General features: G+C 61.3%; 1 protein-coding gene across 2 annotated transcripts; it reads left to right on the top strand.

Moving 5' to 3' along the window:
- The first annotated feature begins 8,328 nt into the window (after positions 1–8,328).
- On the top strand, positions 8,329–15,834 carry TAMALIN (trafficking regulator and scaffold protein tamalin). Of its 2 annotated transcripts, none has more exons than XM_084877488.1 (8): positions 8,329–8,652; positions 10,413–10,462; positions 12,040–12,094; positions 12,202–12,304; positions 13,649–13,742; positions 13,855–13,921; positions 14,146–14,212; positions 14,686–15,834. In XM_084877488.1, exons 1-8 carry the CDS (start codon positions 8,410–8,412, stop codon positions 15,180–15,182), a joined length of 1,176 nt encoding a protein of 391 aa, XP_084733614.1. In that variant the 5' UTR covers positions 8,329–8,409; the 3' UTR covers positions 15,183–15,834. The 2 variants fall into 2 exon arrangements, with proteins under 2 accessions (XP_084733614.1, XP_084733615.1); XM_084877489.1 differs by having other exon boundaries at positions 8,331–8,652; positions 14,689–15,834.
- Positions 15,835–16,042: the final 208 nt, after the last annotated feature.

Genomic DNA, 16,042 nt, shown 5'->3' with positions numbered 1-16,042 from the left:
GCTGTTCTGGTGCCATCTGTATTTTTTTAAAGTAAGTCCTTACTGATTTCAGAGAGGAAGAGAGAAACATGATGAGAGAACCATTAACCGGCTGCCTCCCACACGCCCCCACTGGTGATCGAGCCTGCAGGCTAAAGCTTCTGTCTGAAGGCTAAAGCTCCATCCACTGAGCCAAACGGGCTAGGGCCTGGTGCCATCTGTTTTTCCATCTGAGTTGCTCCCACTGGGCCAGGTAGCAGGTCAGAGGAGCTGGCCCAGCCCTGTCGGGGCTCCTGAGACTCCTCTGTTCCTTGGAGGGAGAAGGCCTGGCACGTGAGGGAGTGGGACACTGAACACCTTCTCCTGGGCTTTGTCTATAGTTTAGTCTTACATCATTTTCCTTTTTAGACAAAAGAGGGTCTTGATCCAGCTTAGTTGCAAACCACGTCATCGTGAAGACAGCCTACAAGCTCTCCTTGTTTGCTTCTCCTCGGGTGGAGTGTGAATGTGCATTTGGGGCTTTGGACGTGAGTCTCCAGTGGTTCCTCTGGCATTCTCAGGGTGTGGGTGGCTGTGGATGTCTCCAGGCTGGGGGAACCTGGGATAAAAGTCCTAGAATCAGAATTCCACGTTTAGGTGGGACCTTAGAGGTACCCGCGCCTACCACCCATTGGGCACAGCTCCCCACCACGTGGTTGTGGGCCACGTGATTTCGAACCTCCCGCTGTGACGCTCGGGATCACACCTTGCACGTCTGCTGTGGAAGGCGTCCTTCCTCACGCAGAACCGGGCAACCTCCGTGTGACTTCCATCCACAGGCGCTTCAGAGCGCTTTCTCTCTTCCTTATAAGGCCATTGTAATACGTGAAGGCAGCTGTCATGTCATCACGAATCTTGCAAAGCTTCGGGTCTCTTCAGTTAATATCAGCAGACACTTACGTGTGCTGAGCAATGCGCCCAAATTTGCTTTATGTGTTTGATTGCTTTAATCCTAAAAGCGTGTGAGGTGGGCATCATTGTCCTCTCTTTATGGATTAGGAATCGGGGTTAGAGAACTCAAGTAGATGGCCAGTAAATCCAATAAGCACAGCTCACAGGCTGGAAAAGACCTTGGGTTTAGGATGTCGGACTGCAGCCCTTTAGCCTTTGTCCAGCCTCCGTGGTCCTCTGTTCCTCCCCAGGCCCGCGGCTCTTCGCTGAGCCTCTGGAGCCCCGGCCAGGAAGGACACGTAACTTTCACCTCGGCATCAGCTGGCAGCACAGACCAGAACGGGAGTCCTGGGCTGTGCCTGACACTGGCAGGTCACATCCCATGGCTGCGTCTCCTGTCTTGGGCTGAGTAAAATCCAGCCTCCTTCCTTCGTCCTTTATAAGGGAGGTTGAACTCAGGTGCAGGACCGCATATGTTTAATTACCCCGTTAAGTTTTACCATGGAACCTGCCTGTTGCTCCGGCCTGTCAATATTTTAAAATTCTGATGGTTTGCCCAGACTTTTTCCTTGTTTTCCTATCTGAGACTGTGGGGCTGGAGAAAGTCTAGTAACTTACTTTTCGAAGTTGGCTTTTTAAGTTTGGCATCTATCCCCATTTCCCAGGTTAGCTGCTGATTAAATGCTCGCTGGCCACAATTCTCTGACGCACAAGGAAACAGCAGAAGCCCCAGTAGCTTGCTGAAGTGGCCAAGTACTGGGGCCGCCGCCTCTCTTTGACCTACCTGTGTGTCGGAAGGAAAGGGGAAGTGGCTTGTAGCTAATCTCAACCCAGTTCAAAAGGCAGTCGGTCACCTTGCAGGCATGGACCTCTAATTCCCTAGGCTATGGATTGCAGGTTCAACTTCATTCTGGAAGTCAGAATGCCAGCCATTCTGGTACCTCTTCATGTGCCCTCGGAGGTTACTAACAGGGTTTCACCTTTGTAAGGCCCAGTCCAGGAGACCTGAATCCATTTGGCTGGTGTGTCACTTAAGTTTTGTTACACACATTTTACATTCCTGCTTCCTCCTTCCCCCCAGGCCATGTCTTGTGATCTTCGCAGTCTGGAAAACATGATTGCTAAAAACAACCAAAACAAAATAAGGAGTAGAGTAGGAGCCTTCAAGAGACAGTTGGGATCATAGAGGGATGCAGAATGAAGGTGGTGGGAGGGGAGGAAACTTTGGATCCAGCCAGGAATGCTGTATTAGGGTTCCCCAGAGAAAGAGAACCAGTAAGGTGGGTGGGTGGGTGGGTGGGTAGATGGATAGATAGATTTTTTAAAAATATATTTTATTCATTTTTCACAGAGAGGAAGGGAGAGGGACAGAGAGTTAGAAGCATCAATGAGAGAGAGAGACATCGATCAGCTGCCTCCTGCACACATCCCACTGGGGATGTGCCCGCAACCAAAGTACATGCCCTTAACTGGAATCAAACCTGGGACCCTTCTGTCTGTAGACTGGCTCTCTATCCACTGAGCCAAGCCAGTCAGGGCAATAGATAGATTTTTTTAAGGAATTGATTCATGGTTTGGGGGCTGGCAAGTCTGAAATGAGGCCAGCACGCTAGAGAGCCAGGGAAGAATTGATGACGCAGTCTTGTGTCCAAAGGCAGCCTGGAGGCAGAATTCCTTTTTCCTCAGGGACCTCAGTGTTTTAAGGCTTTCAGCGGAGTGATGAAGCCCAACCACATTTGCAAGGCAATCTGCTTTGCTGAAATTCTACTGATTTAAAGGTTAATCATACCTCAAACATGCCTTCACAGCAATGTCTAAGCTGGTGTTTGACCAAGCACCTGGCAGCACACCCAACAGAGTTAGTTGATGGGCACTCCATGGTCAGACAGGATGGCATAAGGAATATGGCAGAGAGCCCTGGGTCTGTCTGAGAATGCTCTTTGGAAGCCAAGGATAGGGCTCATGGGGTAGGAAGGTTTAAGGAACAATTAATGAATATTAATAAGTAGATTGTTATTAAATAAGCATTTGTTGAGCAACCGTAGTGTGTAAAGCAGAAGGCAGAATGAACAGTCTGACCCCTTTTCGCCACAAAGAGAAGACCTGTAGGGAGGGGATGATGAAGCAGATTTTGGCAAGTCCCACTACAGAGTGATGGAAGCACAGATGCCGGGCCTAGGGGACCACAGGACTGCCCTCCGGGCCCCTTGCCGGCGGAACAGACTAGTAAATTGGTAACTATAAGGAACTCAGATAAGGGCTGTGATAAGGACAGACACCCACTGCTCTGGGAACTGAGGACAAACAAGAGGTTGGGTGCTGGAAAACAAATCAGTTTCACTAAAAAAGAGATGTTGACAGGAAGCCAGGAAGGCCGGTCAACAACCTTAATTGCTCTAACCTTTAGTTGAGATATTGTTAGCTGAAGCAGCCTCCACCTTGTTTGTCCCATGTAAGTCTCTGTTATTTCCTGCCTAAGGGCTAAATGTAATTTCTGTTTATGTTGCCTAAGATGTTTTCCCCAAAGCTTCAATAAAAGGGATGACAGGGCCAGAGCAAGAGTAGTTCTCCCACTAGAGTTGGACTACCGCCTGGCCCCCCATATCGCCAATTTCTTCAAAGTCTCAAGTCTCTTCATTTATGTGCGGCCCTTCTCCAGAACCGGAACCCGAACCCTGAATTTGAACTCTTTCCACGTGGGTCGTGAAAGAGATTCCTATAGTTGGGGTCAAAAGAGGCGACATCTCATCTTTTCTGGAGCAGACACTGGCCTGCTGATTGAGGAGAGGAGGGAGTTTTGGTCAAAACGAGTGGGTCACCAAGAACCACGTAAGAGTACGGCTGGTGCAGGGGAGCCAGGGCTGCAACGGAGCCGTCACGTGCTGAAAAAGCATTCATTCAGGGGCCACCAAGGCCATCACTTCCCGTGACAGCTACCCCTAAGGTGCTAACCTATCAGTCATTTTTTTCCCCTCTTGAGTCTGGACGTGGCCTCCACATTTTTCTCAGCAGCATGCTTATGTGGAGTTGTCCCATAGCGCCTCTCGGTCGTTCCCGATGCAGGGAACGGGCACGTTAAAGCAAGGCTTTACGCAAGGGCGTGATGTGACCCTGTAAGTGGGGACAATCACAGCACTGACTCCAGGAAGCAACTGCAGTGGTGGTAGCAGGACCAGCTGCAGGAAAGGGGGAGACTGCTGGTAGAATGCACGGGTTTGGGGCGTGAGCAAAAAGCAAACAGTGAGAGAAAGAGGCGTGCTGGCCAGTGTAAACAGGAGAGTCTTAGCCTGGTGCCCGCTGCTCTCCCCCGCCCCCTCCGAGAGGGAATGAACCAGCAGAGCAGCTGTGTTAGCCAAGAGGGTGGAGACCCGGGGAACCTGGGTCCCTAAGAGCTGCCGCTTTCTGTCCTAACTGAAGCAGGTAAACCATGCATACCTCTGTCCTGGAGGGTGCTGTACGGAGAGCAGGAAAGCAACCCTCCTTCCTTCCACCAGTCTGACTTGTTCAGGCTGGAGACACCTTGCCACCCCAGCACAAGAGAATCTCTGACCTCTGGGTGGGACCAAACTCGGAGGCCACCCATATCCAACGGAAATAAACGGTCCTATCTTCTATCCAACATGCAAACCCCCTAGAATCACGTCTGGGTTGGGCTGGATGCCCCTGCCGCGGGGGTCCCCCTGGCCACAGCACTACACTCACACTAACCCGTGGGAACTGCTGAGCAATAGGAGTCATTCCGAAACACAACCACTCCTTCCCTGTCAGCTGCCCACCGGCTGTCCATGCCTCCCTCAGTGCCATGCAACTGGGGCCCAGCCCCTCATTCCTGACCAGAGAGCCAGCTGAGTCCCAGGCCTCCCCCACCCCCACCCCCCAACCCCCTGCAACACCCAGAGAGGAGCCCCGGTGGCAGACGGTCATCCCTCCGGCTCTGCCACTGAGTGAGACTCCAGAGGGGCCTGAGGTTCTGGAGCGTGAGCAGGCGGCTGGGGGTGAGATCCAGCTCTCCCACTTCCACTTGGGGGCTGTGGAGTGTCCGGGCAAGGGCTTGTGCCGAAGAGAAGGGCGTCCTACCTTGTCCTTGTCTGTGCCCCCAGCACAAGCCGAGCCCTGTCCTGCGAGCGGGGAGCTCGGGCGGCTGGGGCAAAAGGAAGCCAGGCGCGGGGAGCTCCTCCTGGAAGGCAGGGGGCTTGCCCTTGGGAATGAAGTCCCGGTGGAGTGCAGATGTCCGAGGAGCCAGAGCGACGGGGCTTTTGCAAGGGGCTTCCCAGAGAGAGGAGAAGAGGGGATTGGCGCTGGTTCGGGGTGCGGGCAGAGTGCAGCACGCTCCCTCCCACCCCACCCCCCTTCCCAGCGTCAAGGAGCTGCAGGAGACGGATGAGGAGGAGATGCCAGACGAAGGCTCGGCCTCGGAGGCAGTGCTGGAGGCTTGGCAAAGGCAGAGGTCAGGGCCTCTGTGCTGTCCAGCGGAGGTTGCACACCTGGCCGCCCGCCAGCCTTCTGCCTTCCCGGTGAGCTCCTCCTGCAGCGGGGCAGCGCCGGCTGAGGTCACAACGCAGCTTCCTCTCGGTGACGTTCTGAGACTCCGACCTCGGTGGCTAACGTGGAGCGGGGCTGCTCCGGGGAACACAGGCCCTGGGGTGGGAGAGTTGGGGGGACCCACACCACCAGCTGGGGTTCCCCGTGGAGTCCTGGCACCAGCCCTGCGGTCTGATTTGAAGGTTTTCCACCGGAGACTCGTGACCACCAGAGGGCATCACCGCCCCACGGTGTGGTGTCATCACGGCCTTTTCCCTGGAGAAGCTGGGGAGGGGAGGGTGGAGGTGGGAGCGAGCAGCCAGGAGCTACCAGCAGCGAAGGAAACGGCCCCCGGGGTCAAGAGCCCGGGATCTCCTGGTGATAGCACCTGTTCAGCCACCCTCTTGGCCTCGGGTTGCCTCCTCTGTTAAACGAGGGCTTTATCCACATGGTAACCCTTCGGACCATGAGGCCCTTTCCAGCTCTGAAATTCCTGGGTTTGGGGAATCGTGCAACGACCCTGACAGAACTGCATCCCCCATGCCCACCCTCCCTCTGGGGCCCTCTGCCTGGCAGGAGGAGGGGCCTGGCGACCTTCTCTGGGGGTGGCCTCTGCTTGGAGGCGGGAGGCAGACCGGCCTGCATGCTGAGGGGGTCTGCCTCCGCCGCGACCTGGAGGACCGTCTCCGCAGGGCTGTCGCCCGGTGCTGCGCTGCCCACGGCGCCCTCGTCCCCAGCCCCCGGCAGGGAGGTGTCGGTGAGGCCGCCCCTCCGGGGGAGGCAGGGGGGCGGCCCTTTCGCAGGTCTCTGCGGGGATAAGCACAGGAATACAGAGAATAGAAACCATTGCCTCTGCCGCCTTCGCTCGCCTCCCACCCCCGCCCCACCCCCAGCGCAGATGCCGTCGGGAGCAGGCAGCAGACGGTCCAGGGGTCCATCTGTGCTGGTGCTTCACAATAGAGCCCGTGTTTCCCCACCCACACCCCCTCAGCCCCTCCGCCGATGGCCACTTGGCGGTGCCAAGGGGAGAGGTGGGGGGAGGAGGAGGATGAAGGCACCCTGGGAGTTAGCGCTCGGCTCCCGGCAGTCCCCCCTCCACCCCTGCCCCCCACCCAACAGGCGTGCTGTCATCTGGACTTGTGTGATCACCGAGGGGCAGAGAGTACCCCCTCCCCCCCACACCTCCTGCAGGGCGGGGCCCGGGGCCTGGGGTGGGGAAGAGACAGACACAGAAAGTCAAGGAGACAAGGAAGCTAGGTGACTGTGTGACAGACCCCTGAGTGAGATGAACGGGAGACAGCCTGTCCTGGCTGCCCCGGGTGGACGTGGCCACTTGTCCCTCCAAAACGCCTCATGCCAGGTGTCCGACCCCGCACCTGTGCGGGCACACTCCCTGCCAGCCCCGGAGCCTCTGTCACCCGGTGCCCGCCAGGACCTGGCCTGCGGCCGGGCTTCCCTGCGGGGAGGAGGAAGGGCTGAAGGTGACAGCATCAGAGCGTGGTGGCTTGCAGGCTCTGGAATCGGGCTGCCAGGGGTTGAATCTCAGCTCTGACACTCAGTAGCCTAGGGCAGTGGTCGGCAAACTCCTTAGTCAACAGAGCCAAATATCAACAGTACAATGATTGACATTTCTTTTGAGAGCCACATTTTTTAAACTTAAACTATATAGGTAGGTACGTTGTTATTAACCTAATTAGAGTACTCCTAAGCTGGCCTTTGCTAAAAACTCAAGGGGCCAAAGAGCCGCATGTGGCTCGAGAGCCACGGTTTGCCGACCACTGGCCTAGAGCAAGTTACTGAGCCTCGCTGGGCCTGGGCTTCCTGTGTGTAAGGGAGGGTGATCACACCTGTGTCACAGGGTTGTCATGAGAACCAAGTGAGTTAATTTGTGTATGCAAAGCATATGCAGAGCAGGGTGCACAGCACATGGTCCGTGTGCGTGAATGTTAGCATCAAGGCTGACACAGGGACAGCGCTCCCCGGCCTTGGCCTCTGTGCAGTGGCTGAGGTGGTGCTGGGCACCCTGTGGGGGTTACCACCCTGCGGGAGTTCCCCGCTCCTCAGACGCCAAACCTGGCCTTTCCCTTCCTCCTCTCACTTCTTATTCGGGCACCTCTGACGGCAGCGCCGTCAGCTGGGCCGCCCCACCTCTCCTGCGGCCTGGGGCCCTCAGCCTGGGTCAGAGCGGGGCTGAGCACACCCCAACCTTGAACTCCGGAGCAGCGGAGGGAGGCACACCGCCTCCCCATGAGTCAGCTCCTCAGTGTGCTGGGGAGGGGGTGGTGAGCTCTGACGTCAGGGGCTGAGGACAGGTTTCCCCAGGAGGGGCCACTTCTTCCCCTCCGAGGGGCCGGCCGGGATAAGCCCTCCGTCTCCAGGGTTCCCACCCCTTTCCTTCCCCTGACTTGGGGGGCGGAGGAGGCCTCTCTGACCTCCGCTGGGGAGCCTGGCCTCGCCCTCCGTGGGCCCTGCACAGCCCCGGGCCTCTCCGCTGGCCCACCGTCCTCCGAAGCCCCCAGGTCTCCCAGGAGCTCCCCTGGGTGCACCCCTCCTCAACGGACCCTTCCCGCTCCTCCACCGCCAGGGGTCCCCGAGTCCCCAGAGCACCCTCCCGCAGAGGTTCACCTCTCCCAGCGCACCCCTCCCCAGCACCCCTCCCCGAGGCCCCGGAGACCGCGGCCGCCCAGGGCGCCCGGCTTCCCCGCTCCTTTCCCCCCCGTCCGTGGCCGGGTCCCTCACTGAGCGCTCGGCTCCCCGACTTTCCCCCGCGCGCCGCGCCGGGCTCCGGGCTCCGGGCGCCCCGGGGGCGGGGCCTGCGCTGGGGGCTTGGCCGCCGGGAGGCCGCCCCGCCCCGCCCGGCCCGGCCCGCCCGCGGAGCCTATAAAGGGAGGCGCCGCCCGCTCGGCGGCACCCCGAGCTGCAGCCCATCGCCCGCGGCGGAGCCAGCGCCTCCGAGGGGCGCGGGCCGCGGCCGCAGCGATGACCCTCCGCCGGCTCCGGAAGCCGCCGCCGAAGGAGGAGGCGGCCGCCGCCCCGGGCCCCGCCGCCCGGACGCCCGCCCCCGGAGGGGCCCCGGCGCCGCCCCCGGCCTCGGGCGCCCCCGCAGCCGCCGCCGGCGCCGGGCCCGCGGGGGACGCGCTGTACGCGGCGCTGGAGGACGTCCACCCCGCCGAGCTGTACCGCGCGCTCGCCGTGTCGGGGGGCACCCTGCCCCGCCGGAAGGTGCGTCCTCCCCGCCGGCCTCGCGGACCCTCCGGGCCGCTACCCCGCCCCGGGGTCCCTTCCCCGGACCTCCAGCCCGCAGCACCCCCACCTGTGCCCCCCGCGACCCTCCCAGAATCCCGCCCAGGGCCCCCCAGTCCGCCGCTATGCTCCCCAGCCCGACCCCCCACGGCCAGGGCCAGACCAGCCGAGTTCCCTCGGCCCCGTCCCTGGAGCTGCCCGCCCCTGGCCCCCGCCTCGCCGCCGCCCCATCTCGGGGCTCTCCCTCCTGACCCCCCAGCACCCCCTTTTCCTCCTCATCCAGCTGGCCGGCACCTCCGCGCCCTGCCTCCCGGAGCCCAGGGGTCCCGGAGCCCGAGGGCCCCTCGCCGGCTCCTGCAGGGGAGCGGGGCCGGCCTGGGGTCCCGGTGGAGAGCACGGTCCGGTGCGCTCCCCCCTCGGAGCGGGCTCTGGGCGCCTGGGCCGGGGCTGCCGCCCAGCGGGGGGCGAGGTCACGGCTCCGGGACCTGGCCGGGCCGGACTGGCCGGACCGGACGCGGTGGGAGGGGTCCCAGGCGCCCGCGGGGCAGGAAGGATGCGGGCCTCGCCTGCCCTCCGCGTCTCCCCTCCTCCGCGGGCTCTTCCTCTGGCCCCAGGGAAGCCCGAGCTCTGAGCAGGGGGCCGGGGTGGGGGTACAGACCCAGGCTAGGAGAGGGGGCTGGCGGCCTTTCCTCGCTCGGTCCCCCTCCTCCTCCCCTGGCCCTCGGCTCCCCCCACACAATGAACAGCTTGTTGAGGATTTGCATTTTATGAAAATAGGGTGGAAAGACAAAGGGGTCTCTCTCTGGGCTGCCCCGTGCTTCCTCCCCGGCCCCTTGGGAAGTGTCCCCACCCTGAGGTCAGTCTCTGGCTCTGGAGAAAGAGGGTCCCCTTATCTTCCGAGCCTTGGGGAGGCTTGTGAGGAGAGCTAACCAGGGCACCAACCAGGAAGGCCCAGGGCTCCTTGGGCTCATGGGACAATGGCTGGTCTGGGACTTCTTCCGAGGATCAATACTTTAGGGGGAGAGAAGGGGTAGGGGGTAGGGAGGGGTTGTTTTAGTTTCTCAAGGGCCCTAAAGAGGCAGGAACCCTCTGCTCTTTCATCCCCCCCCAAAATAAATAAACAAACAAAAAGAACTCCCAATCTCTCTCCTAAATATGATGAGACTTAAGGACACATTGGAGGCCTAAGGATTTTGTTTGTTTGTTTGTTCTTGCCCCAGAAAGCATCCAATGCCCAGGTCCCTGAAACACTCTGTGGTTTGGAGGAGGCCACGGCCCCTCTGGCCCCTGCCTCCCCGCACTTGGGCTGGGATTGCCCGCCCTCAGACCTGGGCCCGGAGCCCAGCGCTCCAAGCCACTGTCTGCGGCTGAGAGATTAGGAGAGGCCTGCCTGGCGGGCGGTCTCCCGAGCGCCCTGACAGGCGTCTGCGAGGCCGGGCCCTCGCACCCCGGGGTGGAGACTGTTCTGCCGAGATGAGTGAAACGCCCACCCCCAGTGTGGGCCTAGAGGTCCGTGTGTCTGGAACCCGGGGCTGTGTGTCTCTGCGGTCCCCGCTACAGGGAGTATGCCGTGGGGTGACGCTGATAGTGGACTTAGCAGGTCGTTAAGCAGATGTGCAACTGGGACCAGACTGCAGGGAGTGCTGGGGAGGAACCTCCCAGAGCCAGGCTCTCAGCATCTGCTCAGGGACAGCCCTCTTCTCACCTGCCCCTTCCTGACTCTCCGTCTTCCCGCCCAGGGTTCAGGATTCCGCTGGAAGAACCTCAGCCAGAGTCCGGAGCAGCAGCGGTGAGTAACCACCACCCCTGCCCCTGCCCTGGCTCAAAGCGGGGAGGCACCTGGGGAGGTGGGGGGCAGCCTGACAGTATCTCACCCAGCCCGGGGCAGTCATTCTCCCACCCTTTCAGCGTGGCTCCCTCCCGTGAAGTCAGGGGCAGGTGTGGGTGTGGGTGTGGGTGTGGGTGTGGGCTGTGTGAAGGGGGTGGCACGGAAAGAGTCCCTACTTTTGAGTCATCAGATGCTCCTCAACCCACCCCTGGTCCCTGGGAGGCCTGGACCTGGGAGGTGAGGAAGTTAAGAGAAGTTTCCAGGGTCCTGAGCCCTCCCAGCCCCAGCCAATCCTGAGGGCCCAGACCGTAGCCGAGCTGAGTCCAGCTGCTTCAGTCTCGCTGCCCCTGCTCCCAGAACCCGCCCCATCCGTGGCAGCCCTGCCAGGAAGGGTCTGAGGGAGAGCAGACCTCAGTGCTGCTCCGGGCCCCACTCAGCCGGGTCCCGGTTTGGGCCTGGCTTCTTCTAAAACGGACCAGCTGGCCAGATGGGCCTGCTCGGTGCCTGAGCGAAGAGCTGTTTTTATACGTCTGAAGGGTTGTTAAAATAAAAACAAAGAACCGTGTATGAGAGACTGAATGAACTCCGAAAAGAAAGCCTAAACTATTTACTGCCTGACCCTTTGCCGAAAAAGTTTGCCAGCCCTTCCAGAAAACCCGATCGCCCTGGGATAGACACGGAGGCCTCAGCCACCCTGCTCCCTTCCCGAACCCCTCTGAGGGCTCCGGCCGGGGAGGCGCTCGGACAGGGTTCGGGAACTGCCGCTCAGCACTTGGGGAGTAGTATCTGGGTCAGGCTGCGCCGGGGACCTGGGTCTCCAGGGCCTCTCCGAGGCGAGGAGCCTCGAAGGGGCCTTTGGCAGCTGCTCTCACTCTGCCTCTGGCGGGGAGGGAAGGAAGGGGGCGGAGTGGGCAGAGGAAACTCTAGGCTCCCCAGCAGGCGAGGACCTGGAGCCGCTCCAGACCATTGTGTCCAGTGGGCAGGCCCTCCGTGCGGGAAGGGGCGGCCTTGAGGCTCCCCTCCCCCAGCGCTCACATCTGGTGGGCCGGCCCCTCCGAAGCTGGGAGGAGCAGCTGTGGTCTGGGCTCAGCCTCGTGACCGGCCTCTGGGGGGGCGGAGGGGGAGGGCGGGGGCAGGCCAGCCCTCTTCCCAAGGCTGTGGATCAGAGGAGGCTCCAGGCTGGGGCTGAATTTAGAGCCTTCGCTAACTCAGTAAGTGCCACTCTGGGGCTCAGAGGAAGGAGGATCTGACTAAGGAATGATCCAGCTCATCCACCAGCTCCGGGGGCTGGACCTTCCCAGTGCCTCCCGCACCGGAGGCTGGATGGACTCTGGAAGGCGGGCGGAAGCTGCTTTCGGCTGGGCACCGGGAGGACATCCCAGCAACCTGTGCTGAGAATGAGGTGTCTCTGGAGACAGGGAGCCCTGACGGGCTGTACCCTAGCCGGCTCTGGCGGCAGTGGCAGGCCACGCTGCGGGACTGCCAAGCTCCTTTCAGTGCTGACAGCCTTGATGAGATGGCCCTTGTGTCTCCTGCAGGAAAGTGCTGACTCTGAAGAAGGAGGAAAACCAGACCTTCGGCTTTGAGATCCAGGTGGGAGACGCTGGGTGCAGAGCCAGTGAGGGGTTGGGAGGCCAGTCTGAGGAATGGGGGGGGCCCTGCCCCAACCCAGGACTAAGGGGTCCCCTCGTCTGTTACAGACATACGGCCTTCACCACCGGGAGGAGCAGCGAGTGGAGATGGTGACTTTTGTCTGCCGGGTTCATGAGGCGAGCCCTGCCCAGCTGGCTGGGCTCACGCCAGGTGGGGCCTGAGCTCAGACACAGGGCTCTGGGCAGGGGTATACCCTTATCCCAAGCAGAGGGGGCAAGAACTCTCTCTAAAACCAGTTTCCCTCCCTTGCCCTGGTTTAGGAAGGCCGGAAAGAAGAATGGGTAGATTCCAGGCTTTGGTCCAGGCACATTTGCCATTAGCCATGTGATCTAGCAGTCTCCTCAATAAATGGGGGCAATGACATGCCCTCACATTACAGTTGGAGAGGAGGTTCCCTTGACACAGAGCCAGGGCCGGGTAAATGCCTGATGATTTTTTTAAATACATTTTATTGATTTTTTACAGAGAGGAAGGGAGAGGGATAGAGAGTTAGAAACATTGATGAGAGAGAAACATTGATCAGCTGCCTCCTGCACACCCCCTACTGGGGATGTGCCCGCAACCCAGGTACATGCCCGTGACCAGAATCGAACCTGGGACCCTTCAGTCTGCAGGCCGACACTCTATCCACTGAGCCAAACCGGTCAGGGCTGCCTGGTGATGTTTTGCCACCTCCTGGCAATCGGGCAACCCAGTGGCTGCAGGAGCTGGGCAAGGAGCAACCTTCCCTTCCATCTGCCTGATCTTAGGGGTCAGGGCCTATCCTGCCCCTGACCTGGCCCAGCTCTGGGGTACCTGTGTGACTTCCTCTAACAGGGAAATGATGCCTCCAGGAGGAGACCCTGGGGATTGGCCAAGTCTAGAGTCCCAAGTCCCAGGAAGGAGCAGCATGAAACTGCACAAACGGGCCCCTCCCAATTCTGCTACCATTTTCTTCCCGAAGCCCTCACCTGCTTGCCCACTCACCAGCAGCCCCTCATGGCCAAGTGGTATATTGCAACTTTGCAAAACAGGTTCACACCACTCTCCTTCCCGATCCCCGAGGTGCGAGGTGGGCACAGCTGGGAAAGGAACTCAGAACTGGCGGTTTGCCCTGCCCGGGGTCAGGAGGCTATGCAGTGGCACAGGGGATGAGACGCGCTCCTGCCCAGGGCCAGTGTTAGTTCTCAGCTCGGTGCTGCTCACCCTGTCTGTCTGGGTCTCATGACAGCGTTTGGGCCAGACTGAAACAACCTTCTCCGGGGGCAGCCCAAAGTTGCTGGGCGGGCTCAGCCCTTGGGGTCAGAGCTTCCTGAGGGTGGAGTGTGGGGGTGGGTTGAAGAGGGCCTGACCACTAGGCTGGGGTCTGGGCCTGGACAGGTTCTTCCCACAGCCATGGGGAGGTGGGAGGGGGAGTTCAGGATGGTTCTGTGGGGTCATTGCCCCTACCCTTCCTGCCTGGGATCCTCCCCCGCACTGAGCAGATGCTGACCTGACCCCCTCTCTGCCCGGCAGGGGACACCATCGCCAGCGTCAACGGCCTGAACGTGGAAGGCATCCGTCACCGGGAGATCGTGGACATCATCAAGGCCTCCGGCAACGTGCTCAGGTGCGTGCAGGCGCCAGGGTCCCTGGGAGCCCTGAGCTGAGCTCCGCCTGTCTTGGTGTTTCTGCATCCTGGGCGGGCACTCACTCAGCCTTCGGTTGCCCAACCCCCTCAGGCTGGAAACTCTGTATGGAACTTCCATTCGGAAGGCAGAACTGGAGGCTCGCCTGCAGTACCTGAAGGTAACGCGGCCCGGATAATGGCCGGCTCCCGCCGCCCTCTCCCCGGCCCCCGCCCCCGCAGCCTCACGCTTCTTCAGGGGGTCAGTTATCCGAACCTCCGTTTCATCGTAGGGTTTCCCCTGTGAACCCCCTCTCCCCCCAATCGATTGATCCCTCAGTCTGGACCCACCTCTGGCCGGTCTCCGGCTGGCTCCTGACCGGGAGGCGGGGGGTGTGTCTTGCAGCAAACCCTGTATGAGAAGTGGGGAGAGTACAGGTCCCTGATGGTGCAGGAGCAGCGGCTGGTGCACGGTGAGTACCTTGCGGCCGCGGTGAAGGGCAGTCTGTGCCCCTATGGATACCCTCACGCTCTCAGCCACGAGGTCCCCCCAGAACTGGTGAGCGGGCTCCTTCCCCCTCCAAAGTGAAGAACGGTTTGTTGAGCTACGACTTTGGGTACAGAACCGCCCTGGTCTGGTGGCTGCTCTATTCTCAATGGTCCTCTGAAGGAAGTGTTCGAAAGTCTCTCCATGTTACAGATGGGAGCACCAAGGCTGAGAGAGCAGGTTTTACAGTCCCCCCCGTGGCTCATGCGCCATGCCTAGGCGGTCCCCATAAGGATCGGAGTGCGTCATTCATTTGACAGGCAGCCAAGTGGGACTGGGCGTTGGGACTTGCCCAGGGCCACTTAGATGGTTAATAGGAAGTTGCTGTCCCCCCCCCATCCCCCTATGACCCCCCAGCTGTGCCCTCTGACTCCCTCCCTCCCCGGTCTTTGGCCCCGGCAGGCCTCGTGGTGAAGGACCCCAGCATCTACGACACGTTGGAGTCGGTGCGCTCGTGCCTGTACGGGGCCGGCCTGCTCCCCGGCTCCCTGCCCTTCGGACCGCTGCTGGCCGCGCCCGGGGCCCCCCGCGGGGGCTCGCGGCCGGCTGGGGGCGACCCCGAGGACGCCGTCTACCACACGTGCTTCTTCGAGGGCGCCCCGCCGCCCCCGCCGCCGCCGCCGCCCCCCGCCCGCGCGCCGGGCCTGAGCCCGGGCCCCGCCGAGGCGCCGGCCCCGGGGCTGCGGGCCGGGCTGAGCCGCAGCGCCAGCGTGCGGTGCCCCGGCCCCGGCGGCGGCGGCGGCGGCGCGCCCGGCGCGCTCTGGACTGAGGCCCGCGAGCAGGCGCTGTGCGGGCCAGGCTTGCGCAAGGCCAAGTACCGCAGCTTCCGCCGGCGGCTGCTCAAGTTCATCCCCGGACTCAACCGCTCCCTGGAGGAGGAGGAGAGCCAGCTGTAGGGGGGGCGGGCGGGGTGGTATTTATTTATTTATTCGTTCCTGCCCGTGCGGAAAGCGAGGGGGCGCTGGCGAGGGAGATGGGGGACCCCAGGAGCCCAGAGCAGCGGGAGAGGGTCCCTGCCAGCTCAGCGGGGCGCCTGGCTTGTCTCTGCCCAGCGGGGGACCCCGACCCAGATGCCTTTCCTCCTGCTGCCCCCCTCTACCCCCCCAGCCACCGTGGGAGCTGGCACAGGGAGAACCAGCCGGGCTCCAGGCTGGGGGAGGTTCGGGGGCCATCCTCCATCTGGTCACAGTGCCTTGTGGGGTGTCCAGGAAAGCTCCTCCTGATGGGGGCCCTGTCCCACGAAGCCTCCCCTCAGCTTTACACGGCCCCTGGTCTTGGGGAGAAGAGGCTATGGCCTGTAGCTCCCCCCCGACCCTTCCACACACACACACAGTTCCAGCTGAAGGGCCCCCTCGCTCTAGCCTCAACCCAAGGGCTCGGCCATGCCCAGGGGCCTGTAACCAAGTTGGGGTCTCTGCCCCTTGCGGGGGGGGAGGTGGACAGAAGGAGCATGTCCGGGTGGGGTGAGGGCAGGACCAGCCGTTCCGCCGTGTCGCATATTGTTGCTTCTGAACCACAAACTGTATAAAATGTACGGTTTTTTATCTGTGTCGGCGTGGTGACTGCCTGCCGGAGGGAGGGGGCTCGGCACGCTCTGACTCCACCGCGCGCGCGCACACACACACACACACACACACACACACACGTGTACGCACAAACGCTGTGTTTTACGCCTTGTCTACCCGGAGCCCGCAGCCGGGGAAGTAGTCGGGGGATTTCTAACGAGCGTGTCTGGGCCTGAACCGGAGGCCCACGC

Source organism: Pipistrellus hanaki, assembly GCF_964339955.1.
Source record: "Pipistrellus hanaki genome assembly, chromosome: 3".
Lineage (NCBI taxonomy): Eukaryota > Metazoa > Chordata > Mammalia > Chiroptera > Vespertilionidae > Pipistrellus > Pipistrellus hanaki.
The sequence above is the reverse complement of the archived record's forward strand: the minus strand, read 5'-3'. Positions and strand labels throughout refer to the sequence as shown.

What these genes read in the sequence shown, in the direction of transcription:
- TAMALIN (XM_084877488.1), top strand. Translation starts at nt 8,410, where the DNA reads ATGACCCTCCGCCGGCTCCGGAAGCCGCCGCCGAAGGAGGAGGCGGCC. An exon ending in CAGAGTCCGGAGCAGCAGCG is followed by an intron (nt 10,463 to 12,039) that starts GTGAGTAACCAC and finishes TGTCTCCTGCAG; the next exon opens with GAAAGTGCTGACTCTGAAGA. An exon ending in GCTGGCTGGGCTCACGCCAG is followed by an intron (nt 12,305 to 13,648) that starts GTGGGGCCTGAG and finishes TCTGCCCGGCAG; the next exon opens with GGGACACCATCGCCAGCGTC.